General features: G+C 52.5%; 1 protein-coding gene across 2 annotated transcripts in view; it reads right to left on the reverse strand.

Annotated features, from left to right (window-relative positions):
• The window catches only part of Ackr2 (atypical chemokine receptor 2), a 44,114-nt gene extending 17,508 nt beyond the window's left edge, over window positions 1-26,606 (reverse strand). Inside the window, exons 1-3 of one of the 2 annotated variants that reach the window (XM_010624458.3) lie at window positions 26,550-26,606; window positions 20,316-20,519; window positions 2,359-2,448 (exon numbers count right to left, since the gene is read on the reverse strand). In XM_010624458.3, the coding sequence (XP_010622760.1) occupies window positions 2,359-2,393 (35 nt within the window). In that variant the 5' untranslated portion in view covers window positions 2,394-2,448; window positions 20,316-20,519; window positions 26,550-26,606. Of the gene's footprint in view, window positions 1-2,358; window positions 2,449-20,315; window positions 20,523-26,549 lie in introns of both variants that reach the window. The other variant, XM_010624459.3, reaches the window with a different exon arrangement.
• Between the last annotated feature and the right edge of the window lie 981 nt (window positions 26,607-27,587).

Here is a 27,587-nt window from a genome sequence, read left to right on the forward strand (position 1 = left end):
GCCCACTGTCCCGCCTTGGGCCCAGGTCCATCAGGAGCGGTGGCGCTGGCCCAGGCCTGCAGGGACGGCAGGGACCAACCAGCCCGACCCACCTCTGACCCCCAGCCCACCGCAGCAGGCGCTATCTTGTACTCTTAAGTATTTTTCCTGATTACACGCATAACCTGTCCCATGCAAAACCTGGAAATACGTGGAGCGCAGAGGAGGCCAAAAGCGCTCCTCCATCCTCCCAGAGCCAGCAGCCCGGGTCTTGCAGCACCGCCGCAGGCTTCCTGCCCAGAGCCATCTGGTCTGCGCCCCGTCCCTTCCGCTGAAGCCCAGGGGTCATGGAGACGCCCGCCAGGCTCTGTTCCCCACGCTCCTTCCCTGGACCCCACTCTGCCGTGCTTCCGGGCTCTTATCAGGGACCCGGATGTTTGTGACACTGACCACGCCTCCTCCCGAGCTGGTTTCCCGGAGCGCCGGCTGCCGCAGGAGGCAAGATTTTCTAGTCTTTCTCCTGTCGTTTTCCACTCTTTTCTTTTCTTTTCCACCTTCCGCTGTCCCTGAGGTGTTAGCGCTGGGACTCCCTGGGCTCGTATTTCTGCAGGACACGGGGTTCAAAATTACTCGCCTGGCTACCCACAGGAAGCATGGAAACCCCAAGAGAGTAAGATCCATCCCCTTTTTGGTTTTTTTGGCACTACTAGGAATTGAACCCAGGACTTACTCAGCCAATATTTACTTTGGATTTTGAGACAGGGTCTTGCTAAGTTGCCCAGGCTGGGCTTCAACTTGCCACCCTCCTGCCTCAGCCTCCCAGAGCGCTGCAATCACAGGTGTGCACCACCACAACCAGCCTAGCCCACTTCTTCAATTACTTAACTTCTCTGAGCCAGTTATCGCACCTGTAAGATGTCTCTTTTGAGGGGTTTTTATGATAGTCACTCAAGTGCCTGCACAGGGCTGTGGGTTCCGTCACCAGCCTTGACAGAAATAAACTGACTAAATGACAGAGGAGGGGCTGAAGACAGAAGTGGTCTGCAGGCCATGCTGCTCTGGGCTCTGGCAGTCAGAGGGCTCCAGCAACAGCCGAAGGAATCCAGCCGCCACCCAATCAGAGGCCCCTCCCCATACAGCTGCACCAGGAACTCAGCATGACCAGCCCTGCTACTGAGGCAGCCACTGCCCCTGCAGTGCCCAGGCCACATCCTTGGGCCACCATCACCGCTGCGCTCCTCAAGCCTTGCTCTGGGCAGGGAGCCTCAGCCCCCTCACTGAACCCCTCTGGGACCCTATGAAGACTCACAGCCTGTGTGGGAGTGGCTGTTCTGGTCTCCGTGCAACCTCTCAAGCTTGTTCGGAATAAACCTGTCCTGTTGAGCTTGGGCCTCTGCTTTTTCTCCTTTTCCCTAACAATCACCCCAGGAGGCAGCTCCCAACTCCCCTGGCCCCAGATGCTGTGACCTACCTGGGGAGCCAGGTCCAGAGGCCCCGAGGCAGGAGTGTGGCCGTGGCCCTTCCTGGGGACCTTGCTCTGTGACAAGCCGGTGACGCTGTGCTCCTGCTCAGGGCTGGGGATGGTGCCCTTCCTGCACCCCAGCTGTCACTCGGCCACAGCAGCAACCTCCTCTGAATGCTGGTTCAGGTTTAAATATCCCTGCCCCAGGAAGGAGACCCCAGGGGGCTAATGACCAGGAAACGCGTCCCCTCCAGCCCCTCTGCCAGGAGGCCAGGACACCGGCACCCAGCCTTCGCCTGGTCTGTCGCCCGTCACCTCCCCAGCCCGGCTGAGGAGCTGCTGCCTCAGCTCACTGGCCCCGGGCTGCTCCCCTGCAGGACTCCACACCAGTCCTGGTCCCCCGCCCCAGGGTTCCCCGAGGCTCAAACTCCTCCCAGCTGCCCTGCCCCCCCACATGTCGGAGAGATTCTGTCATCCAGACTCAGGCCAGCGCCTTACTCCCCCCCCTCCCTCATCCTGTTGTCCCCTCCCTTCACAGCCAGGAGCACCCAGGCAAGGGCGGTCTGTGACGCCAGCCAAGCAGAGCCAGAATCAATGCACACGTGTGGGACCCACGTCCCTGCCCCGGGGTCCAGGGTCAGCACCTCAGCCACCCTCTCCTCCAGCCCACGGTCCCCACCACCACAGATCTGTGGCTTCCACCTGACTCCAGCGAGCATTCATGCCAAGTGATTCAGATACCAGCTTGGGGTCACCCTGACCCAGCTTTGAATCGGGCTGTGCATTTCCTGCCTGTGTGACTTAGAGATGCTGGCTTTACTTCTCTGGGCTCGGTCTCATTGTCTGTGTCAGGAATGGAACAGTCCCCCGGGCAGGCATCAGAGGGCCAAGGGTCCCCAGAGGTGATGGTGGCTTACCTCTGAGCACAGCGGAGCTGTGATGCCTTCCACATGGGGGGGGCCCTCTCCCGCCAGGTGCCAGGTGCCAGGTGCCATTCAGCACTCGCTCTGGAAAAGAAGCCACCAACACCCGGTTCCCTCCCTGGAAGCAGCTAAATTCCAGGATCTGACCCTGGCTTCCTCCTCCCGCTTTTTTGCTTTTTTATTTTAAAATTATTTTTAGATTTGCAAGAATAACGCCCAGAGCCCCCTACATGCTGACGGGCGCAAGCATGTTCTCCGAAGGCCCCTGTGCTGGAAGCTTAGCCCCGACCACAGTGGCGTTAGAGCCAGGGTCCGGAGGTGGCGCTGGGAGGTCCTTGTTCCTGGGGCCCTCCAAGAAGATGGGGCTGCTACACAGTGAGTTCTGCTGCTGCTCCCGTCCCTCCTTCCCCATCTCACCATGGCCACTCCGCCATAGTGATGTCCCCCACTTTGAGGGGTCCCCCAGAGCTGGGCAGATCCAGGAACCACACTCCTGATCCTCAGAGCTGAATGCCAAATAAACTCCTTGTGCCCAACCTCAGATGTTTCGTTACAGCAACACGAAATGAACCACACACAGATCTTCAAACCTCACCAGCTGTCCAGCTATGCTGTTTCTGGCCCTGGATGGAAACCAGAACCCCACGTCTGGCAGGGTCTCCTCAGCCTCCCTGTTCCTGGACAGCTCCCGTCTCTCAAGGCCTTGAGGTTTTGAAGAGTGTTTGTAGAATGTCTCCAGGACCCAGCTTGATGCTTCAGGGGTTGAGGTGAGGCATCGGTGTCAGGACACCCCGCGCCCCTCAGTGCACTGACCCCAAGGTGTCTCTTTGCCGGTGACATTGAAATTGGTCACGGGGGCCAGGGGGCATCTGCCAGGTTTCTCCTCTGTGAAATACTATTTATCCCTCCATAATTAGAAAGAATCTTGAGGACAGATACTTGGAGATGGTCAGCTTCCTGTTTGTCCCCACACTTTTTCTTCCTAATTTTAGTGTCTACTGAGGATATTTTCCAACAATTATTGCGCAGTGTTTGCCAAGTCGTGATTTTCTCCATCATGCTGTCTACATGTGTTAATTGGAATTTCACTATGGGAAAGGGTCGGTTTCTCCTCTTCCTCCTCCTCCTCTTCTCCTCCTCTCTTCCTCCTATCATGCTGGACTGCCAGGCATTTACTTCATTCCATCACTATCATTATTTATCTTGCTAGTCATGTCTCATCCTCTCTTCAAGCATCTCAGCCCATCTGCTTCCTGTTGAGCTGGTTTCCCTAACGAGATGTGGCCAGAGGCTGTCACCTACCCTCCATGTCAGCCGTGACCCCGGCCGTCACAGCTGCGCCCTGGGCCTCGGCTGGGTGCCAGTTCTCCCTGTGGCCCCCGAGGCATCTTCCCAGCAAGACCCAGGCTTTCCAGGAAGGGCAGGTTGCAGCAGGAAGTACGTCATTACCCCAAGGCAGGGAGTTCCAGAGCCAGGCCAGGCGGCCTGGGGTCACCCACTTTCCCTCCGCAGTGCCAAGCCCCTCTTTTGCCTGGGGCAGGGAAGGACAGAGAAGCCCACAAAGCTGCCCATGGGGAGCAGCTGCTGGGCTTGCATGTGGGTGGGTGGCGGGCAGCTTTCAGGAGCCAGTTTCGTTTTCCTGGAACTATTTTCTCTCAGTTTAGGGAGATGGGTGAGTTGAGACAGGATCTCACTCTGTAGCCCAGGCTAGCCTTGTGCTCTCGGCGACCCTGCTGCCTCAGCTTCCCCCGAGTGCCGTGCACCACTACACCTGGCATCTTAAACACCGTCAGTGTCTGCAGAAGCTGAAGAGCTGAGACCCGAGGCCTTACCTGACCCCCTTCGCCTTCTGCCCCACCTGTCCAAGATGCCAGGCCCCAGCTGGGCACTAATTCTCACCAGCTTGAGGCCACACCGGACACAGCCTTCGGTGATCTGAATGATCTGCACTCGTTCATCTGTGCAGTCCTCCACCCAGCCCAGCACAGAGCTCAGCAGCCCTGCACCACAGCACTGGGGTTTGGAGCTCGTGGCCCCAGTCACACCCTCGGCCTCCACCCGGTTAGTTGACCCCTTCCTTCTGGATCCAGATGCTTCCCCTCCACACCCTCTGACAAGTCAGTAGTTTTATTAAATAAGTTGTTCATTGCGGCACTTTTCGGACATATCCTCCAATGTGCCAGAAGAGTAAATGAACCCCACACACCATCATGCTGGACTGGGTGATACCAGGTCAGCATCGCCTGTGACCCAGAGTAGCTGATCTGCACCCGCATCCCACCCTCTCACCCATCCTTATAGGAATTTGAAGCAAATGACAGGCATCGTGTCACTGAATCTGTAAATATCTGAGTAAGTACTTTGAAAAAACAAGAGCTTTGGGGCAGGGATGTAGCTCAGTAGTTGGAGAGCTTGCCTGATGTGTGAGGCCTTGGGTTGGACCCCCAGCACACCCATGTGCACACACACACACACACACACACACACGCATGTGCGCGCACGCGCACACACCAAAGATATGGACTGCCACTCTCATACCTATAAAAGGAAACAGCCCCACTGCTGTTAAAGTTATAGAAACTGTGTCTTAGATCTACCCCCCGGGCGGCTAAAGCCATGAGCTCAAGATGACTGGACCAGCCAGCAGGATCCAGACCACCCGAGCCAGCTGAGCCTGTGACAAAACCAAACTGCCACTGAGAATGACATCCCTGCTCTGTTCACCCCAGAAGCTGACTAGTGCACCCATGGCCAAAGCCTGAGGATCAACATAAGTCACAGTGACAGCATAACTCTCTTATCCTCTTTGTTATAATTCTCCCCTGCCTCATGCCCCTACTTATCAGAAACATTCTGCCGGCCAAGAGTCTGACAGCCAGGCATACCAGCCCTTGATGGACAGCTGTAACCAAGAACCAACCTCTGCTCAGTGGGTTGTACTGAACAGTACCTTGGGACAAAAACTGATGATGATAATAATGATGATGATAAAGATGATGCTGTCTATTAAAACTTGTTAGTGAAAGCATCAAAGGGGGAATGAAGCAGGACTTAAAGAAAAACAAGTTCCTCCTAGCCTTGGGCCCCTCCCTGGATCACCCCCCCATAGCTGTAACTCCTTGTTCTGGTACAGATAAAATTGACAACTACGTCTTGTAAAGAGATTATGATACTCCGTTTTCATATGATTCATAAGGCACTGTCTTCTTTCAAGGCTGAGTTACAGAATTGTCTGTCCTTGTCCTGCTCCAGTAAACTCACCTGCTGCATCCCTAGAAAGACCACCACCCCTCCAAAAACTGCAGGCAAGCTGGGAATTTTCTTTGTTCTCAACTCAGTCTTCTGGACAGGAGTCCAGCTGGGTCAAAGCGCACCTAGTTAGTCCTCCTGCTACCCACTGGTCTTTCATGTCTTGGAATTCTACAGAAGACGAGGCTGTGAAACTTCTGCCCTCCCCTGTCCCCTGCCCACCCAGGCCCCACGGGTGGACAGGAAAGACCCCGCCCACAGATCTGTGTTTCATACCAGAGGACCCTGTGGGCCGGCTCAGCAAAGAACCTGGGTTCCTTCCCCAAACAGGATGTTGGAAAATATCATATAAAATACTACAGACCAACTAAACTCAAAGCTGGGAGCAAACAAATGGTGAACAGGTCGGGTAAGGGCCCAGCATGGAAGACCACACGGCAGGACAAAGGGTTGCACTGTCCATCAACAGCTTGGGTGGGTCACAAGAGAACTGTGCTGAATGGCAAAAGCCAGTCCCTGAGGTTAAGCATTTTTGAAAGTATGTAGACTGAAAGGGCTAAAGACTCCATGGTACAACACTTGAAATGACAAAATTATAGAGAACGGAAACAGATTAGTAGATGGCAGGGTCTGGGGAAGGAAGGGGAGGGCATATTTGACTATAAAAGGACTGCATGTCATGCACACCTGTGATCTCAGTACACTGGGAGGCTGAGACAGGAAGATTGCAAGTTCCGACCCAGCCTGGGTAACAGTGACGTAGCGAGACACCATCTCTAAATAAACAAATAAATAAGGTAAGGATGTAGCTCAGGGCAAAGGCCCTGAGTTCAATCCCCAGTAAGGGGGTTGGGGGGGCACATGCAGGATTAACAGTGATGGACTGTGTTGTACCTTCACTGTACAGGTGACAGAATTGCACAGAATGAAACACACACACACACGCGCGCACAGACACATACAAGTGCATGTGAAACTGGAAAGTCTGAGACCACAGGCTGTGTCAGTACCACGGTCCCGTCTGTGACGCTGCCCTAAAGGTCGGCTACAATGTTACCACGGGTGAGCGGGGAGAGAGAAGCAGCCACAGCCTGTCTGTCCCTTCTCACAAATATATGCAGTCAATACCATGAAACATAAAGCTAAAAATCATTCTGAAACAGTTACTGATGCATTCTTAAACATGTGTGCCATGGTAATAGGCACATCTCACTACTAACTTATCGTTGAAGACCTGCCAGTGATCTCTCGGGGGCCACAGAGGTGCTCCTTGATTTGCCAGGTGCTGTAACAGAAAGCCAGAAGCTGGGCCATAGTTACAAGCAATAGGACTTAGTTCTCACAGCTCTGCCGCTGGAAGTCAAAGGTCAAAGCAAGGCAGAGCCGGGGTCCCCTGAGGGAGGCCCACTTCCTAGTCAGATGGCACTTGGCACCGTGAACTCAGGTGCAGAAGGGACGAGGGAGCTTTCTGGGTGTCTTTCACAGGGCACCAATCCCACTCCTAGGGGCTCCACTCTCATGCCCTAATCACCTCGTGAAGGCTCCGCCTCCAACTGCTACCAGATGAGGGTCCAGAAAATGCAAGGTGGAAGGTCACACAGCCAGTCCAGGGCACTGCTGAGCTCAGCGACTCTCAGGGTTCCTGTGGCAAGTCCTACTGATAGCATTACTGTGTTTTGTTGCCCACCATCAGAGTAGAGAAAACTAACTTTATTAAGGGTTAATGAAAGTAAAAATATAAATTGTTTCCCACCCAAATTCAGAGATTCCCCTGAACTACATCATGAGTCCCAAGTTAAGAACCCTTACTTTGCTTAAGGTGACCACTTTATCTCCTGCCCATGCCCTAGTCTGGCACGGAAGCAACCAGACGCCTTCCCGGGAAGCACCAGGCTGGAAGGTGCTGGGGGACCACCCCGAGCATGGCTGGTGACCCCAGGAGGCTCATGTGGACAGATGCTGCGGGAACCAGGTGCCGCCCTGCTCCCCCAGGCCTGAGCATTGGCCCATTTCCTGGAACCGATGCAATTCAAGGAAAGGGGTGGCTTCACTTGGCCTGCAGATTTAGTTTCCAGCATTCTGTAGAATGGAATCTGGAAATGGAAAATAACTTGTCCTAGAGAAATGTGATCATGTTTTCTTGGACATTGAGCTTGTGGCTGGAGGCCGGCAGTGTGGGGACTTTTAAGAACCTGCTGGCCAGATTTCTGCAGCAGGGGCCTCACCCTTCGTGCCCATGGGTTCACTTCCCACTGCCCTACCCACAGTGCTTTGCCAGTCACCTTGCTGGGGAAACAAATTCTGCTGTGCCCCTGCTCCCGTGCAACAAGTCAGAAGTTCCAGAACATTCTTTTTCCCATAGTACTCAGCTGAGGCCTAAGGCCCATGGGTGTGAGTACGCACCTACCTCCTCCACCCCTGTGGCGGAAGTACTCTGAGGTGTGTGCTCAGTACCAGCTCCCTGAGTTACCCCAAGGGGACTAAGTATCACTGCCCCCACAGGAGTAGTGGCCGGAGAATGAGTCCTTTCCTAGCTGCTGTCTCTCCCACTCTCCCGCCTGCACCTCCATCTCTGGAATAAAATATCAGTAGACTCGCGTGACACTGCCCGTATCTGGCTTTTTTTTAAATATAAAAATGGAAATGTCGTATAGCTCAACCTACAGTTTCCACTCAGATCTCCGACCCAGCGTCTGCTCCAGGGAGGCTCCCCCTAGGACCATGAGGCTGCCCTATCCAGAGCTTGTCCCTCCCATTGTGGCCCAGCCACGCTTGGACCAGGCCAGTCCATGGGGGAAACCGCTGAGCCACAAGGAGCTGAGCTCCCGTCCCTGTCCCCTCCTGCTGCATGGTGTGGTGGATCGCTACAGAGACTGCTCTACGAGCCAGAAGTGTGGCCTCCGGTAGAGTGAGGAAACAGAAGGGATAAGGGGGTGCTAAGCTGGAACCGGGACGAAGGTCTGGCAGCAGAGGCCCTGGGTGTGGCGGAGGGAACCTGCCGTGAAACCTGGGGTCTGTTCAGCCTGACCCCATCTGCCTTCCAGAGACCACAGCCCCTGGGAGATGGCGGGCCTGCGCACACACAGCACTTTCCCTTCTTAGCCACCCGGCGAAACTCACCCTCCCACAGGCCTCCGAGGACTGGGAGCACCCAGCTGCATGGCAAAGAGGGAAGGGCCAGGGAGGAGAGGCCAGCTCCGCCTCCACCTGTACAGGCAGCTTTGCCTGTGGTCCAGGAGGAGACGCAGTCTGCCACACACAGGCACCCGCCTGCAAAAAGGGCCACACAGTCATAATTAGCCCCACTGCCAGAGTGCACTCTGATATGCTCTGTTCTGATGTGCTTCAAATTTTTTTAAATGCTGCCTGTGACTCACTGGCTGGTTTCATAACCAGCTTCTGGGTGGTGATCTGAGGTTTGAAATATTATCCTCCAGAGTCTCCAACACTGAAGGGGTGTGGTCATTTCCGGGCTTTCTATAAACATGTGCTACAGCCGATCCCTGGGTCCCATGCGGGGTCTGGGGGGGTGGCTGTGCAGAGCCAGGAGAGCCTGGCGGATTCCACAGGGTGAAGACACCTGGTCTCCTGATCCAGCAGCAGGCTCTGCCACGACCATCACACTTGGCCACATCCCACTCCCAGCAATGCTCTCTCCATCCACTGTCACTTTCCAACACTTGGTCCAGCCCTGTCTTAGTGATCACAAACTGCTTCTTAACTCCTGGTGCAGAAGAAAGTAAAAACAAGCACTCTCCCAAGCTCCACCTGAAGTCTTCAAGCCAGCAGCCCCGTTTCCTGACAATCTTTTCCCAAGCAAAGAATCCAGAACCCTCAGAGCTCGAGTAGTCCCCAACCCCTAGGAAGGCCTCTCCCTTCTGCCCACCTCTCCCAGGACACGCCGTCCCATCATTGTGACTAACAGCACGCTGACTCACTTCATCTTCACAAGCCACTCCCATCTGCAGATGAGGAACCCAGGCAGAGAGATCAGGAAGATGTGCCCCAAGTCCTACTGTTAGGAAGCAACAGGACCTGGTTGTGCAACTAAGTCAGTCACCTGCCTAACTGCTAGGTTTTACTGCCCCTGCCATTGACCACCCCCGGACATGGCCTCAGCGCCACCTCAGAGACTCCTTCCTGGGTTTCCTGGCCATGGGATGCTCTCGGTTCCCAAGGCACTCACTTCTTGCCTATTCTAGAATGTCACTGTGAACCAGCAAGACACTGCCTCTATACCACTGAGGACTTCCAGGGAAGGCTGCTTCTTACTCCTCTGGGCCCCTCAGAGCACTGCAGGCCCAAGGACGTACGTGTGGAGCACTGAGACCTCGCCTTGCCCACCGCACCCAAAAGGTATTCGTCATTATCAGCTCACAAGCAGGTTTCCAGGGAAGCCTGGGAGTGGTCAAAGGCAGGAAGAGACAGATTACATCCCTGGCTCACAGGCGCTCTTTCCTACGTGTGAGGTGGAAATCAGATGTGGACTGGTGCTTGAAACTGAAGGCATCACCCTCACCACCGTCTGTCCTCTTCTTAGGGCCCTCTGAAAGGAAGTGTCTGAGTCATGCTGGCACTGGGACACAGTACCTGACACCCACAGCTTCCAGGAGGAAAGGTTTATTTAGTTCACAGTGTGAAGAGGTTCAGTCCATCGTTGGCTGGCTCCAAGGCAGGGGCATGGCAGGGAGGTGGAACTGAGGGAAAACAGCTCATGGAAGGGCCAGCAGGAAGCAGAGAGGAATCAAGGGAGGAGGAGGGAGAGATACTGCTCCAGGCCACGCCCCCAGTGACCCACCTCTTCCCACCAGGCTGCACCCCTCAACATCACACTAGCGGACTCACCCAGTGTTGGGCATCACCACCCGTGCTCACTCACCTCCCAAAGGCCCACCTGTGAGTACACAAGGCTTTGGGGGAACGTCTGGATGAAAACCATGACAGGAAGGGTCCAAGATGTTATTGGTCAGTTGAGGGTTCTTCTTTGATCCAGGCAGAAGTCCTGAACTGACAAGGGCAGTGCCCTTGAGGTCAGTGCTCTGGGCTTTGATTTCAGCCTTAGGGGACAGCTCCAAGCTTTGAATGCCTGCACCTCTTAACTCTTAGTGTTCTATCTCTAGGTCTCGTTAGCAGTTCCCGGATGCTCTCAGATGCCCCACTCAGACACAGAGTTCACTGCCCTTTGGTGGCTTTCTAGAACTTTCCCACAGCTCCCAGTGCCTCTCTGAGCTTTCACAGGACCCTGCAGGTCTCAGCAGGGCCATGAAGCCCTTCAGCAGTCCTCTGGTCGCCAATCACGCTCAGGGAAAATAGCCTCTGGTGTTACGTGCTCACAACCTGAGGGGAAAACCCTGCTCTACCTGAGGGGATCTCAGAGGAGGCCTCACTGTGACCTGTGCTGCAGCACAGCGGGTAGAGCTCAGGAGGAGCCCACATGCACTGACCTAAGCAGGGAGCAGAGCACTGCTCAGATGAGGAAGGAGCAGCCATGACTCTGCAGTGCCCTGCACCTCATGGACCAATTTCCGGTTGAAGTACACCAGAGAGAGCGGGGTCATCTGGATAGGTCTGTGCCTGAAGCCTGCTGTGACCAAGGCAAACACCTCTGGAGAGGCCACTAGTGTCCTCTCAGCTGGCCTGGAGACAGCTCCACAGGAGGTGGGAGGCGGCAGCTGCACTGACAGCTCCCACCATGTCCTCAAGACTGCAGAGCCCAGGTCTGGAATGCAGCTCATCAGCGTGGCTCATGGCCTCGAGGGTGACAGCGGTGGTCCTGTCCATTTCCTGCTTTGCCCGGCTGGGTGGGAGCTCCAGCTGTCCCTCTGGGAGGCGGCACCTGTGTGCCTGGACTGTGGGAGCGGCGCAGTGGCTGTCGGCTGAGCCATGGCTCCTGTTATGGCTGCAGGAGCCAGTGCAGGCTGGAGCAGAGTCAAGGGACCCACCGAGGTGCCGGAGGACATTGGAGTTGGCTGCCCGTCACACTGAGGACGGCGGGGACTGTGCCCCTCTATCAGAGGGTGGAGGGCAGGGTGGCACCCAGTTTTCTACCTCAGTCAGAGGCAGGAGGCGAAAGAAGCCCTGGTGGGTTCACACCGAGGACACCAGAGGTCCAGAGCTCACAGGGGAACAGGACCACACCCTTCTCACTCGGTCCAATGGAATTTTGGTGTTTCCTTTCATTGGCACGAGATCCATGGCTTTGGCACCAATAAAATCCTAATAGCCTTATTTCATACCAACATCATTACAGGTATCTAAAAATATTTACTCATTGCTTCCCAGAAACTGTATTTCTCTTTCTTCCTTTCTCCGAAACACTGCTGTATCTCGAATGTAGCTATTAATAGACATGCACACACACACACCACAGTTTTTAAAAACTTTTTAAAACTATATTCCAATAGGAACAGCATTCTTGGCGATTTCAATGGAAATGGTAACCATGAGTATTTTATTTTATGCATTTAAGAACACGGTTCTGAGACTGCCAGGACCCTTGCGGGGAGTCGGGTTCAGAGCTGGGCTTTAGAGCCGGCAGCACCTGCGCTCCAGCTTCAGCTTTGCGGTGCAGCCAGGATCTGGGCCTCACCAGCTCCCGCACGGGAAGGAGCCCCAGCTGAGCGGGGCTCACCTCCCTTCCTTCCCACCTCTTCCGCAGTGGAGTCACTGTCCTAGGCCTGGCACAGCCTGGGACATGAGGCCTGACCTCCTCCTGTTCCGGGGTCCGCTGCTCCATTTCGGAGCTCAGAATCCGCACCCCATCCCCAAGGTTAGCTGGTGCTAGGAGAGGCCTCAGAGAGCCAGCCACCTTGCGGGGAAGCCCGGAGCAGCACTTCCACATCTGGCCACTGGAGGGGGCAGGTTCACAGTCATGATCCATCCGCCCAAACAGCAGCGTACCGGCCGGACTCCTGCCCACCTGCCATTCCCCGGCTTCCCGGCCTCCAACTTGGGCCAGGGTTACATTTAATGCCTCATTTCGCCCTTCCAGTCAGCTGCGGCCTAACCACCTACTGACGGGAAAACCTAATTTCTAGTATCACAGGCTCGCTTCTATGAACGTCAGCCCAGAACACCGAGCGAGCCGACCCATGAACCCACTGCTCTCTGCTGCTGTACCGCATTCGATAGCCTGGGTGAGACAGTGACTCCGTTATGAAATGGGCTTTGTGTTAGATTGTCTAGCTGGACTGTAGGCTAATATGCAAGTGTTCTGAGCGTGACGAAGCGAGGCTGGGTAGATGGGCGGTGGCACACTCCTGTAATGTAACGCCAGTGCTCTGGGAGGCTGAGACAGGAGGATCCCAAGTTCAAGCCTTGCCTGGGAAATTTAGCGATTTAGTGAACCCTTGTTTCAAAATTAAAGAAAAAATTTAAAGGGGCTGGGGATAAAGCTGAGTGCACAGGCCTTCGGCATAGTTCTGATGGGGGTTGGGAAGCTAGGTTGGGCTAAACTGTCACGTTGGGTAGGGGAGCCGCACTGCATCATTTTCACCTTACAGTATGACATCTTATGAGGGCTTTTGGGGTGTGACCATCGCAAGTCAAGAAGTTTTTGTGCGTCGTGTTTGGTTTCCCCTGGTCAGCACCGTGCCTGCGGTTACGGGGCGGGGGGCGCAGGCGGTGGATCACTCACTCCCGCTGCTTTAGACCACTCAGCTGCCCCAGACCACTTCCCAGCCCAGGGTCCGCCTCTCCTGGCCGCGGCCACCCACGGCGGCTCAAGCTCTGGCCTGGTGAAGCCTCCACTCTCTCCCCAGCACTTGTGGAGGTACCGCAGCCCGTCTTATCCGTCTCAGAGCTGGGGGACATTTGTTTCTGTGTGTGTGTGATTTAAACGAAGCTGTTATCCACTTCCTGTCCATAACCTTGGTTTTCACGTCATTTGGGTCAATACGTATGTTGTAGGGAGGCGCGTGTCTCACTGTGTAAGGAGCCAGGCAAGTGTGTTTCCCAGTGGCTACACCTTTTCACATTCCCACCGGTCAGCGGGCAGCTGTGCCCCACCCGTCATCTGATAGGTGCACAGTGGTTTCTCGTGTCTTTTAAGTCGCATTTCCTCACACGCTAGTGATAAAAGGATAATTTGCTATGCTTACATGCCATCCAGTATCTTCTTTGATGGTGGAATCTTTTCAAATATTTTCCCCTTTTTTGTTGTTGCTTGTTTTTGTTTTTTTTGAGGCAGAGTCTCCCTTGAGGCTGGCCCTGAACTCACTATGTAGCCCAAGCTGGCCTCGAAACCACGGCGATCCTCCTGCCTCCGCCTCCCAAGTGCTTGGATTACAGGGCTGCGCCGGCACACCCTCACCCATTTTCCTTTTCTGGGTACCAAGGATCAAACTCAGGACCTTGAGCTTGTAAGTTGCCCATTTTCTTGTACAAATTTAACTATTAAGTTCAGAGGGTTCTTTCCATATCCTGAATATAAATTCTTTATCAGATACAGTAAAACCTTGGTTTGTGAGCATAATTCATTCTAGAAATACGCTTGTAATCCAAAGCATTTACATCCCAAAGCAAATTTCCCCATAAGAAATAATGGAAGGGCCAGGGATTTAGCTGTGTCTCCTCGCCTGCCTCACAAGTGCAAGGTCCTGAGTTCGATCCCCAGTAGAAAAAAGAAAGAAAGAAAGAAAGAAAGAAAGAAAGAAAGAAAGAAAGAAAGAAAGAAAGAAAGAAAGAAAGAAAGATGATTTCATTCCACAACCTAAAAATATACATAAAAAATGATTATAATACTGTAATATACTACAAACTAATAAAGAAAACAAAATGTAATGAAAAATAAACAAATTAACCTGTACTTACCTGTGAAAACTTTTGTGGCTGGGCGGACCATTGGCTCAGTTGTGATCACACTGTAAGACATCGCTCCAGACGTCACTCGCTCATCAAGTTAAAACTTACTAGAAATGTTTCCCCGTCCTGTGGAACACTCGAAGAGCAAGTCACTGCCATCCGAGGTTGTACTGTGATTTGCAAATATTTTCTCCTACTCTGACTTGTGCTCTGTCTTAGCAGTGTCTTTTGAAGATCAGAAGCTCCTAATTTTGGTGAAGTCTAAATAAGTTTTTATTTCATGGATTTATATCTCACCTAAGAAATTAAAAAATCATAAATATTTCCTCCTATGTTTTCTGCTAGAAAAATTACAATTGTTGGCTCTACGTTTAGGCCTAAGATTTGTGAACTTCTATACCGGCAGTCTTCAGAAGGCTATCTGAAAGCGGATTCTGGTTTTATAAATTTGAAAGAGGTTATACCTTCTGTCCCACAAGACAATGAAGACCCTAAGGATCTCTGTTACACATCCCTGTAATCTCAGCACTTTGGAAGGCAGAGGCAGGAAGATCACAAATGTAAGACACAGGGAATCGTGGGGTGTGGGGTCCTTGGCGCCCCAGCGCGGGGAGCTGCTCAGTGCGGTGTCTGCAGCCCCTGTCCATCCAGCTGCTCCCTCTCCCGCACATGCGCAGACCACCTTCAGTGTCCCAGGGAGAACCCGTCTGCCCGGGCAGACTGCACTCAGAGACCGGTGTTCACAAGACGCACTGAGTCAGCCCAAGCCCACTTCCCGAACCTCAGAGGCTCAGAAGGTGTCTTCCACGCTTCAGCGCTGAGAGTAACGGCCACAAATCACTCACATTCTTCCAACCAGAGCTGCAAAGCTCTCGCCCTGCCAGACCGGAGCTGCCCTCAACGACAAATACTAAGACAGCAGATGGGAAGCCTGAGACCCCAGCTGGGGCGCTGAATGGTACAGGGTGAAAGATGCCATGACTTACGGGGCTATAGGGCGGTCCAGATCCGTTTTAAAATACTCCAGAAAAGAAACCTGTATGTAGTCAGGGGTGGTGCTGCACTGTAATCCAGCACCGTGGGAGGCTGAGGCATGAGGATCTTTGGTCTGAACCTGTCTAAACAAACAAAATTTACAAAGGAACCAGGCATGATAGTGCAGGCCTGTAATCCCAGCACTCTGGGAGGCTGAGGCAGGAGGATCACAAATTGGAAATAAACCTGGGCAATTTAGTGACTTAGCAAGATAATATCTCAAAATGAAAAAGGGCTGAGGAGATAGCTCAGTGGAAAGGACTTGCATTAAATCTTCAGTACCACAAATAAAATACAATACAAATTTTTAAGGGGTTGGGGTGGAATTCAGTGCAAAGGCCCTGGGGTCAATCTCCAGTACCACACACAGGAGTGTGCATACACCACACACATACAGATCCACCAGTCCCATGTGGCTGCCAAGCCCTGGAGACAGCTGAACTTGACCTGAGAAGGCCCTGTGTTGCACGCTCTGTGATCAGGGCAGCAGGACAGAGGGGATGTGGGCCTCACAGATACAGGGACTCAGGAGAGCTCCCCAAACTGGGGCCAGGTGCTCAAAGGGGCTGTGGGAGCCCGCCCTGCTCTCCCTCCTATGCCCCCTCGGACCTGCACCCCTGCTGCGCTGTGCCACCCCCACCAGAGGCTCAAACGAGGGTGGCCCCTGATATCCCCCCTCAGTACTGGAGGGCCACACCCAGGGCACCAAACCCTAAGCTGCATTCCCAGCACCCACCTCTCTCTGAGACACAGTCTCACTCAGTTGCCCAGGAGGGACTTGAACTTGGGATCCTCCTGCCTCAGCCTTGGTGTGTAAACTCCTGAAAATGATAAGTGGATTGCTACTGCCTTTTCCTTGTCTCTGAATTCTCTGGCCCTTGATCTCTGGTGCCGAAGGGCGGAGGCCTTCTGTTCTTCAGCCACTGTTGGTGCAGATGCTGTTAAAAGAAAACTGGCTCTGTCTTCCCAGGAACCCCAGGCCCCTGCTCTGCACTAACTTCATTACTATTAAATATGAAGATGTAAAGCCAGTTCTAAGTACAATACTCACAGACATGGCTTCCTACTGGTTAGTTTCTAGTAACATTAGAAACCCTGCTTTTTCCACATGCTCAGTTGTTTTTGAGCTTACTAAACCCTAACTGGGAATTTTTCTTTAATACTGATAACTGCATCTGGGGCATCATGGTCTAAGAAAGGTAAGTAGGGAGATGGCGCCCACAGAAATATGGACGGGTAAGTTCCCTGCAAAGACTGTTAATTATGTAGAGAAGCAGCTACTACACACAGTAAGAGAGTCCCATAAATAAATACCCTGGGCATAGGGGAACACTCATGGGACGCGGCAGCCTTAGCCGGTGTGACTGCAGCCACGGTAGGACAGCCCACAACTGGGTGTGCCAGGCAGAAGTTAGAGGGACCCCAACACACACCAGCCAATGTGTCCTCCAGTGCCTCGGGCTGGCCAGGTTTCCTCAGGGCTGGGGACTGAGCCTGGGGCCTTGGCACTGAGCAATGTCCCCAGCCTTTCTTTTTATTTTGAGACAGGTTCTTGCTAAGTCACTAAGAGCCCAGGCTGTGATATCCTCATGCCTCACCCTCCCAGAGTGCTGGGATGACAGATGTGCACTGCCTGTGCTAAATCTTACAACGGTGGCAGCAGGCAAGGGAGAAATGTTGGCAAGCAGGAAAGGATGGATTCGGGAAGGCAAGCAGCTACAGGGGGCCCAGTTCCTCTGCAGGCAAGGCTGTGGTCTCTTGCTGTTGTGGATTTCTAACAGGTCTACAAAAGGCCTTTGCTGAAAAGAATTTCCTAACATCTTCAGTGAGGTTTTGCAACTTTTGGGCATGAGTAGAAGCCAAGGTTTTATCTTTTACTGTTGAAGCCTCATCTTGTTTTGTTTGTTTGTCTGTTTTTTGAGAATCACTATGTAGCCCAGACTGGCCTCCAGATCCTTCTGTCTCAGCCTCCCGGTGCACAACCACACCTGGAAAAGCCTTACCTTCTCACAGATCTGACTCTAGGATCTTTTGTTTTGTTTGTCTGTTTTTGTTTGTCTTAAACATTTCAGGAAATGACAGGCTCACTCTCAGAAAATCACAGCTTTTGAGTCACGGCTGGACAACAATCTGGAATCATGCAGAATACGGGAAGGAAAACACTTAAAACTAGCTGGCCCGGGGGGAGATTTTCTCAAGTGAGGTAGAGGGCACCCGAGTGAAGGAGTCTTATCCTAGAGGGGCTGGGAACAAGGTCCAGGCCGTCCAGCCAGCAGGCCAGCAGGGCGGCTGCCTGAGCAGGGGAGGAAGAAAGCAGGCCGGGCCTCCTCGCTGCTGTGGGGAGGGAGTGGGGCGGAGGCACAGCTGGGTCGCGATTTACGGCTCTGCTCCTCCAGGAGGCGCTGTTGCCCTCCCTTTTGTTGCCTTTCCCTTTGAGGGAAAAATTTAAACACAACATTCTGCCACTGATGAGGGCTGCTCCGCAGAAATGAGGAGGGAGCCCCTCTCCGCCCATCAGAAGCCAGGGAGGGCGCCTGCCAGTTCTACACATTACAATGCTGCCCTGCTTCACAAGGGTACAACCTGGGACGGCCCCGCCGTGGTGGGAGGAGTGGGGGGCCCTTGGAAGGGCTGGGCAGGAAGGGTGAGCTCTCGTTGCTGCCAGCAGCGAGAGGAACGGGGGCCCTGTCGTACGTTAGTTAACAAGCTTCAGAAAGATACTTGCACGCGGATACTGAAAACAACTCTGGCTCCGAGCTCAGGGCTGAGTATGTAACCTGCGTCTGGGTGGTGGAGGCTGACTTTCTCCTAAGAACAGGGTCACGGAGGACGTGGTCCCGGTGCCTCCCAGCTGGCACAATGCACAACGGAGACTCAGAGCAAAGCCGCCTGCAGGCGCAGGTGACAGCTGAGCCGGAGTCCTCGGGTCCTGCTCTCCCCACCTACACAGGAAAAGCCCAAGGAGCTGACATCTGGCTGGGGAGAGGTGGAGAGATGGGAGTGGAGGAGGAGCCTGCGGGGCTCAATGGGCCGCCCAGGGGGCCCCACTCCCCGAGCACTGCCCTTCTGACCTGCTGCTGTGCTGTGCGCGGGCTGCCTTAGTCATCCCTTAACAGGGGCTGCTGCCTGGAGCTCAGAGCCATGTGAGTGGCTTCTTCACACCCCGGAAACAAATCTGTTCAGAAGTTGACACGCCCATGCAGACATATGGATGGCAGTGACCACAAGTGTCACCTTCTGGGGCCCTTGGGCCACCCAGAGCTCGCCCTCCTCCCACCGGGAGCCAGCACTGGGCTTGTGCAGCCCTCTCCCCCGCTTCAGGCGGCTTGATGGTCTCCCGTCCTGGGAGTGTCCTGTCCTCCACCAGCTGTCAATAAACACTGTCACCATGGTAGGGGTAACAGTGCCACCTAGTCCTCTATTGGGCACCGCTGCGGGCCACTGTCCTGCCCCCTGCCTCACTGCATGTGCACTGCTGAAGTGAAGGCGCTGTATCGCTCACACAATTCCGTGGCCAGAGGTCACCAGAGAAGAGTCTGCACTCTGTGTGTAACCTTCCTCACAGTATTACTGCTCAGAAATCCAAGAATCCCAACCAGCCCCAGTAACCATCAGACTCTGTCCTGAATCAGGCAAAGTGTAAATTGGCCTGTGGGCGAATTCCTCTCTCTGATCTTCAGACTTTCCAGAACAGTCCCAAACAGGTGGGTTCTGGCAGAACAATTTCCTTGGTTCCCTGGAAGTGGCCCTCGGGGTGAACCTGATACGGCTTTCCTCATCTGAGATCAGACTGCACTATAAGCACTGCCTGATTATCTTGGTGGGATTAGAGTTTATGGCCAGAACTCTTTCCTGCCCCTGCTGACTTTACGCCTGCTCTTTCAGGCCTACAGTTTTTACAGGGCAGATTACAGGGTGTGTGGCAGCCAAAAGGCAATTCCCCTTTCCCAAGTCCTCACCGGGAGGGTGGGGCCTCTCCCTGTGGGGTCAGAGTCCACAGAGGATGGCGACCACCTATAGCGCTTTCCACGCTGAATGCTGGCTGGAAATCAGGAGACCTGAGGGTTGATTCAACTCGCACTGAGTCTCCTGCCCGAGCTACAGCACTGGGGCCCCAGAGGCACAGGCGCTCCGGATGCCACAGGATGCAGCCTGCAGCTCGGTGTCTAGGAGGGACACAGGGACCACCCCTGCCAGCTGTACAGCACCAGGCTTTAAAGTGCCACCCGAAGAAAGGCTTCCGGGACTGGAGCTGGAGTTCTAGCAAGGTCCCTGCACAAGGAGACCCGTGAGGTCAGGCTGGTGATAATGGCTGTGACAGCTGAGTGCCAGCGGTGACTGCAGCTCACATGCAGAAACTACGACCGGGCTGGGGACAGCGTGGGGACGACCCAGGGAGGACACCGTCTGGATGTGGGTCCCGAAGGCCGAAGAGCTTCATCGGGTGACACGTGAACCTCTACACATCCAGTGGGTAGAGCAGCCCACCGGGTCACTGCGGAGCGTGTGTCAGGCCGCAGAGCGAGTCTCAGAAAACGTAGAGGAACTGGAGTGATGTACAATATACTTCAGGGAATACCCATCAAAGCCACGAAGAGATATACTGCACACGCCCTGGGACGCTCAGAACGAGAAAGCGTGAGTGAGAGCACGGACAGCCCTGAACCCCTGCACACTGCTCTCTGTAATAGCAAAGCCACCTGGCATAAACATGAGCAGGCACAGATAAGAAAGTGCACGCATTTGTGAATATCTGTGCACATGCAGAGCCCCCCAGTGTGCGTACACACGCCTCAGGAAGAGGAAAACGGGTGCACACTTTAACACTAAGTTGCTTAAGACATGGTGAGGTTCGTGCAAGTTACCTTGGCCTCTACAATGACAGGAGGTGCTGAGTGGTGGCCATGAGCTTCCAGACGTTTATTAGCACGGCGAGCTGCTGCTTGGGTGACCGTGGCCCCTGATATTGCTGCACAGGCATTTTCAGTTTCTTCTCTGAGTGCCGGCGGTGTAATGGGTTTTCTGATATATGACATCCTCTGGGGTCCCACATACCAGGGTAGCACCATCTGCTGAAAAAATACCACATTACTTTTCTTTTCCTGAAGTGTGTATACATCTTTTTTGGTAGACTCTGTATTTCTTTTTTCTTTTTGCTACAGGGCTTGAAATCAGGACCTTGTGCTTGCCAGTCAGGCATGGTGCCACTGAGCTAAAGCCCCGGCCGGCCCTGGATTCTGTATTTCTAAACACAAGCTGTTGACAAAGATTCTGGCGAGAAATGGAAGATTAATAAACACGCTGTAACCAGGCATGGTGGTGCACACCTGTAATCCCAGCACTCAGGGAGGCTGAGACGGGAGGATTTCAGGTCCGACAGCCACCTCTGTGGAAGCCCCGGCGGCGTCACCTAACCATGCTGAGCCAGTGCCTGTGCCTCTGCCTGTGCCAGGTGGGGATCGTGACACAGCACTTCTGTGAAGATGTGTTTCAGGCGTGTAAGTGTGCCTGGAGCACATGCCGGTGTGCAGCACACGTTTGCTCAGCTGTGTGTAGCTCTGGTGGGAAACTGGATGTATTCATTCCTTGGAGGGGAAGAAGGAGGCCAGGGTCAGTTCACTCGTGGGTCACAGTGTTCCAGGTCCGGGTTAACTGCAAGTGCAGAGCAGCCAGAGTGGAAACGGCCTTTAAAAGCTGCCGGGGCCGCACTGAGGCCACAGCTCATGCAGTCTCTGGAAAGTCAGGCTGCACAGTCTATGCAGCTCTACCTCACACCCTCGTGGCCCCCTGGTCGGTCACACGGCACCAGGCCGCAGACCCCAGTCACTAACTCATTTCATTTTGTTGTTATTTAAATATTTATAATCCTTACAAAATTCCTCCGGGGCCAGGGACATAGCTCAGTTGTACCACCACCTGCTTCACAAGCACAAGGTCCTGAGTTCAAACACAAGTACCCCAAAAACACTTCTGAGTATCATACAGCAGAAGGATGTTGGTGGCTTGTACTTAATCGTTGATTTGTTTGAGTCAGGCAGATGATCTCCTTTCTCTCAGACAGGATAGGCAGGCTCCTGTCCCTGAGAAAACATCAGCACACAGAATCACCAAGGGTCACCAGAACGGGTGAAGTAACTGTTTATATAATCTACTTTTCTCCTAGAGCTATCAATGTAATTGCTCGTCCATATCTGGAAAAAGAGCCCATTAACCTGCTCTTCCTGTGATTCGGCTCTCATTTAGAAGTCAGCTACATTTATGAGCCCTCAATTCATTAAGCTGACAAGACAAACAGATGGGGTCTCCTAATCAGTGCGAGGGCAGAACAGCTCAGTAAAAGCATCTGCCTGCCACCGCGCACGGCAGCGACTCCCAGGAGAAGCAGCTCATCCAGAGAAGGAGGAGGTTGTAAAAGTCACCCTACAACACTGCCGGAGACACAGAGCCGGCAGAACAGGCAGAGGGGCTGCGTCACCTCTGTGGCCAGGCGACCAGGACCACTTCCTTGGCGACCCCGGCAAGCTCAGCAGGCAGCTGCAAGCCCAGGTGCCACAGGAATTCTGTACTTGGCACCACATGCCCAGAGTCCACGAGGAGCCCAGGTCTCAGACCGTGGCGCTTTTCCCACTGGAACTAGAGAGAGTGCTTCGCCTGCGGTCACAGGAAGCTCTGCTTCCAGTGAGCAACGCTGTTTTGTGTGACCTCGTCTCACACATTTACAAGTAGGTGACACAAGCAAATCTCTTCTGTTAGATTATGTAAAATTACAAGCTTCTTAATTTTTACATATTCAAAGGCCGTGTTCTGCCTACTCATGATCTACTAGAAAACATTATTTAGTGGCAAAATATGTAAAACAGAATTATATTTAGATTTCAAGAAGATGTGTGCTGTTATCCCACATCGAAAACGTCTCTGAGACAAGAAGCAAGAGGACTTCTGCTTAGGCAGGAAAACTTGGTGCCCACCAGCCCCTGCCATCTTCTCCCTGCCACCCCACAGAGGACTAAGGACAAAAGTTAGAGAACTGCAGTGCACCTGGGACCCATTTTTCAGTGACATCCTCACAGCTTTTCGCTCAGCCCATCTGTGTGAAGACAGATGTGGGCAAACACCTTTCCTTCCCTGGGCCTGGCCCCTCTGTGTACCTTCCGGGCAGGTGAGCCTCCCAGCATCAGCCCACACAGAGTGGTCGGCTAGGCTGCCTAGCACAGAACTGAGATCGTGCGCGAGCTCATCAAGGCCCAAGAGCTGCCCCAGGTCCTGCAGGGCAGCTGTTTCCATTCGGATCTCGCTCAGATGGAGAGAGAGGAGGTGGTGGTGTCAGGGGGTACCCAGGTTTCAAATTTGAGATGGGACAGCGGATCCACCAGCCACGCCAGGAAACTGGAGCTAGTGCAGGCTTGGGGCAAAGGGGTGTGCAGATCAAGGAAGAGGAGGACAGGGAGGATTAGCACCATTCAGTCATGGACTCACTGAGTCTGTGGAATACCCAGATGGAGATGTCCCTCACAGAGCTGAACCGAGCTCTGGAACTCAGGCTAAAGCACAGCAGAAAGAGAAGGAGCATACAGACGAGGGTAAAAAATCACAAAGGTACAGGGGATCACTCCAAGAAGGGGGCAGAAAGTAAACAGCAAAGGGAATGAGCACAGACAGACTCTGGGAACACAACAGTATTTAAGGGGAAGAGGGAGAGAATTCAGACAGGAAGACAGACTGGCCAGGTTAGAGGAGAACAAGACGATGCCGATGGAAGGTGGAGGTAAGGCTGGAGAGAGCGAAACGTGTTCGCTGACTACCACCCCTCTCTGGTGTAGGAACAGAAGCCCAGGGTTGCCTGAGTTGGGGTGGAAGTGGGGATAACACGTCCACTTTTCCCTCCATGCTGGGGGAAAAGAAAACAGCACAAAAGCTAAAGAAAGAATCTGGGGAGGGAACTTTTTCAACAGTACGAGAAGCCTGTACTGAGAGGAGAGAGGCAGAAAGTACAGGTGAGACACAAGGCTGATAGTGTGGGTGACAAGACAGGATGGAATCCACAGTGTGGTGCTTGACTGGTGCTCAGGACCAGAAGAAATGCCCACGCGGATGCAGTAGTCTACAGGAGGAAGCGGGGGAAGCGGACAGAATTTCTCAATGCACTCGGTGAGGGAGGTTAGCGGTGATGCTAAGGATGGAGAGAGTCCGGTGGGAGAGAGCAGGTTTGGGAAACCTGAAGGTCTGAAGAGGAAAGGTGATTTTCTTGAGCCTGCCTTGCAGGTTACAGCTTAGAGACTGGGCAGCGAGAGCAAGGTGCTGATATGGAGAGGGGAACCGCACGCCCTTAGCATCCATCGCATCCCAGGTGCTGTCCCTGGTGTCTTACGGGAGATTGTTCAGATACCCAGCTCCCCACTGTGAGCTTCTTGCCTATTTAACATCCCCATTTTCTGATGGAAAATCTGAGGTTGCAAAAAGTTAAGTAGCTTTGCATGGCCGTGATGTCATGAGCCCTGAAGCTGCATGCAAAGCCACGACTGCTGGCCCCAAGCACCCAGGCAGCCCTGGTGCCCTCGCTGGTGTCCCCTTTTCACTCTACCCCTCTTCTCATTGGTTCTTGTCAAGTCTTCCGCTGCCCAGAGCAAGAGTAGCACATCATACTAAGTGCATCAATGGAGCAATAAGCAAAGTGCATTTACGTTCACTGCTGCATAAACATAAATCCTACTGTCACTTAGGTTACTGGTGGAAAAATATTTCACATGCTTGATTAAAAGCCGTGATATAAAAGTAGGAGATTATGCAAACTAAAAGGATAAACTGGGGACTGGGGAAGAGCTTGAGGGTGAAGCACTTGCCAAACGTGCACAAAGCCCTGCATCCAATCCCTGGTTCCACAGTAGCACACGCATGTGTGCACACACACAAACATGTACACATACACACAAAGGTAAACTCTGCTTTTTCTCTGTTTAAGTACACCCTACTTGGAAGCACCTGAGATTTATGATTTTTATGCAAATCCTCAGTAGCCAAATACATTTTACTATACAAAGCACACACACATCCTTGTAGAGACCCATAGGGCTGAAGATAGCTATGCGCTGCCAGTCGTGTTTATACATTCGCTGACTAGGCCCTCGAGCAAAGAACAGGAATATCATGATTAACGCATATAGTGCTGACCGCCTGCCAGGCAATGAGAGGATTTTTATGTCATTTAACAATCCCAAGTGTCCTAGCAACAGGGTTGTACAATGAAGAAACTGGGTCACAGGGTGTCTCAATAACTTGCTCGATACCACGGACCTGTAGGCAGCAGAGCAGACTCCAGAGCCTGCGGCCTGCGCCTCACTGAGGGACTGGCCGGGCTGGGGCTCACATTCCCATCCTACTCCATGAGCCTCGCAGGCACTCTGCTCTTGTCAACATCCTGCTCCGGCCCTTCCAGGGACATCTAATCGGACACAGTCCAAGTTCTTTAATTAGCACCAAGGTCCTTCCAGCATGACCCAGGCCTGTTTCCCACCAGTCTAAACCTCTGCAGTCACAACCTTTTCTTTTCCCACCGGCTGCCCCCATGACTGAGCTGCAACCCCAGTCCAACTTCGTTCTTCCACCCACTGTGTTCTTTCTGAAAAACCCTCCCTGCTGATTTGCATTCTAACACCCTGCTCTGCTTACAGTGACATCCAGAAACTCCCTTCCGGGCCCTTAAAGGTGGTCTCTACATTCTTTCTGCCTGCCTACTCAGACTGTGGGGCTGAACTGGGTCCTTAACCTGAGTCCAGTTTAGGTGGCTGGCACAATACACACGTTTAATAACCACTCACTGTGACTCCCACCTCTGGGGAAAAAACACCTTGGATATTACCAATCATCTCAAAAGGTTTAATGTTCATTTACAACAAAGACACAGAATCTTCAAAGAAGGATGTCGAAGAAGGGCACTGCAGCTTTAAGGTGGGCCTTGGCCTACACAGCCTCTGGGTTTAGAAGTCTCTTTCCCTCCTGGTAGATGGGCCATGTCTGACAACTGTGGAGCAGAGACAGGGAGTCTCTCCCATGCAGGCTAACAGGGAGGCTGTATGGACACCTTGTGCTGCCTTTCCTCCTACAGACAACAGCTGAGCTAATACCCAAGAACCCAAGTCACGGTTTAAGTCTTCTGCATCAATTATGTTTCAAATGACACACAGTAAGAATAGAATAGGGGCCGGGATTTAGCTCAATGGTTCCACCGCCTGCTTCCCAAGCCCAAGGTCCCGAGTTTGATCCCCCGTACAAAAAAAAAGAACAGAACATATCATACATTTGTTATTAATTATAATGTAATATTGTCACTGTTGGTTTCACTTGTAACACAATAGCAAATAAAATGTAGCAGAATAATTTCCATCTAAAATTCTTCTGAATCATCTGATTATGTTTCAGATTTACCAAGATGCTAGTTTATACCTGCTAAGGAGAAACATACTTTCTCATAGAATAGGCAACAAAACTTCAAACAACCTGACCCAAACAGAAGTTTTCCTTAGAGATCACATTAAACTTGGGTAAAGCAGGAACTTGTTCTAATGGACAAGAAGAATTCAAGTTTTCCAGAATGAGGCTAAGGTCATTAATCATGCAGTGAAAACTAAAAACACCTCACTATGGAACAAATTCCATGGTCTATTCCTTGTTGGGGCTTGAAGAACAACAACAAAAACTTCTGAACAATATGGTAGCTGTGTTTTTATACACTTGAAACAGTGAAGTATTTCAATGGTGCAGAAAAGCATGACAGTGTATCGTGCTAATGTTAAAATTTCTTATTTCCAGAATACATGATGCAGAGCAAGGAGTTTAACAAATTATCCACTTAACAGACTCATTTAAAACAGGTCACAGCAAAACCAAAACCAAGGCTGACCTGCGGCTTTTGAACAAAGTTTTCCTTCCACATGGCCTTACTTTCACTGTCCACATTTTGTACAAGTGGTCCTGGTGCTAAGTAGGTTACAGGCTCTGCCACAGACAACTCCAACAAAACAGCACTGTTCACACTGCATAACTGTATCAATCACTCCACCACAACTAGCATCTGAATCCAAAGCAAGCTGGAAATCGCCTACCACTTTCACTGAAGGTTCCTGATTTTAAACTGCAGCACAGTAATGAGAGGTCTGATCCCGCGACCTGGAACAGGTCCCCGAGAGGGCTCATTATTCAGAGTCTGCCCGGAAGTACACCAGCGAAACTATCCAAATTCTCAAAATGTGCACTCGGAAATGCACTAGGTGATCTAGGAACAATATCTAATTCTGTAGACAAAATTTAGAATGTGTTGTTTTAAACCATTTCCCAACATTTACACTCAGTCTCGCTCATAAAGCAATGTTTTGAAGATGTAAATTCCTGGAGGGGGAACTGTAACCCACCTGCTCTGGCTGTGTCTCGGTGTCCCCGCAAAGCCTCCTGCAGTCACAGGCGGGGCTTTTTCAGAGGTGGCTGGATCTGGAGCGTGTGACGCTGGCATTGACTCATGGTGCAGGCCGGGCTCAAGGGCACTAGGAGAAGGGTGTGAGTGCTGCCCGCCCTAAGTGCCAGGATGAGACAGAAAGGACAGAAGGAGCTGTGGTTGTCCTTTGCTTGCACTGCTCTCTGCTGCTCGTCATGAACTGTTTCTCCTCTGCGATGCCCCTCTGCCATGTGCCATCCGCATCCTACCTTAGAGCCAGCTGACTATGGTCTAAAACTTCTACAAACTATGAGCAAATAAACCTTTCCTCCCTTAGCCTTGGGGGTCGGGTATTTTGTCTGAACAAGAAAGGTAATTACAGCACCATCCCATTCGTTTCAAGGCCCTGTCACAGAAATGCAGTCCCATCAAGACACTCCTAGCCAGACAAGGGCTGTTATGCACTATACAATTCCCAGGGAAATAAAAGGGAAATGAGGTGCTGGCCTTATTTCAAAACAATTAGGAAGCGAAGCTGGTTTACCAACACACTTTTCTTTAACAGGGTGTTTCTGCACAGTTCAGGCTGGACTTGTACTCACTATGCAGCCCAGGCTGGCCTCAAACTTGCGATGATCCCCCTGCCTCAGCCTCCTGACAAGTCTTTTTAAATAATTTCAGTAGAAGGTAGCTTTGTTTCAACTTGATTTCT

Source organism: Fukomys damarensis, unplaced genomic scaffold, assembly GCF_012274545.1.
Source record: "Fukomys damarensis isolate Sample0158 unplaced genomic scaffold, DMR_v1.0_HiC HiC_scaffold_12, whole genome shotgun sequence".
Taxonomy (NCBI): Eukaryota; Metazoa; Chordata; class Mammalia; order Rodentia; family Bathyergidae; genus Fukomys; species Fukomys damarensis.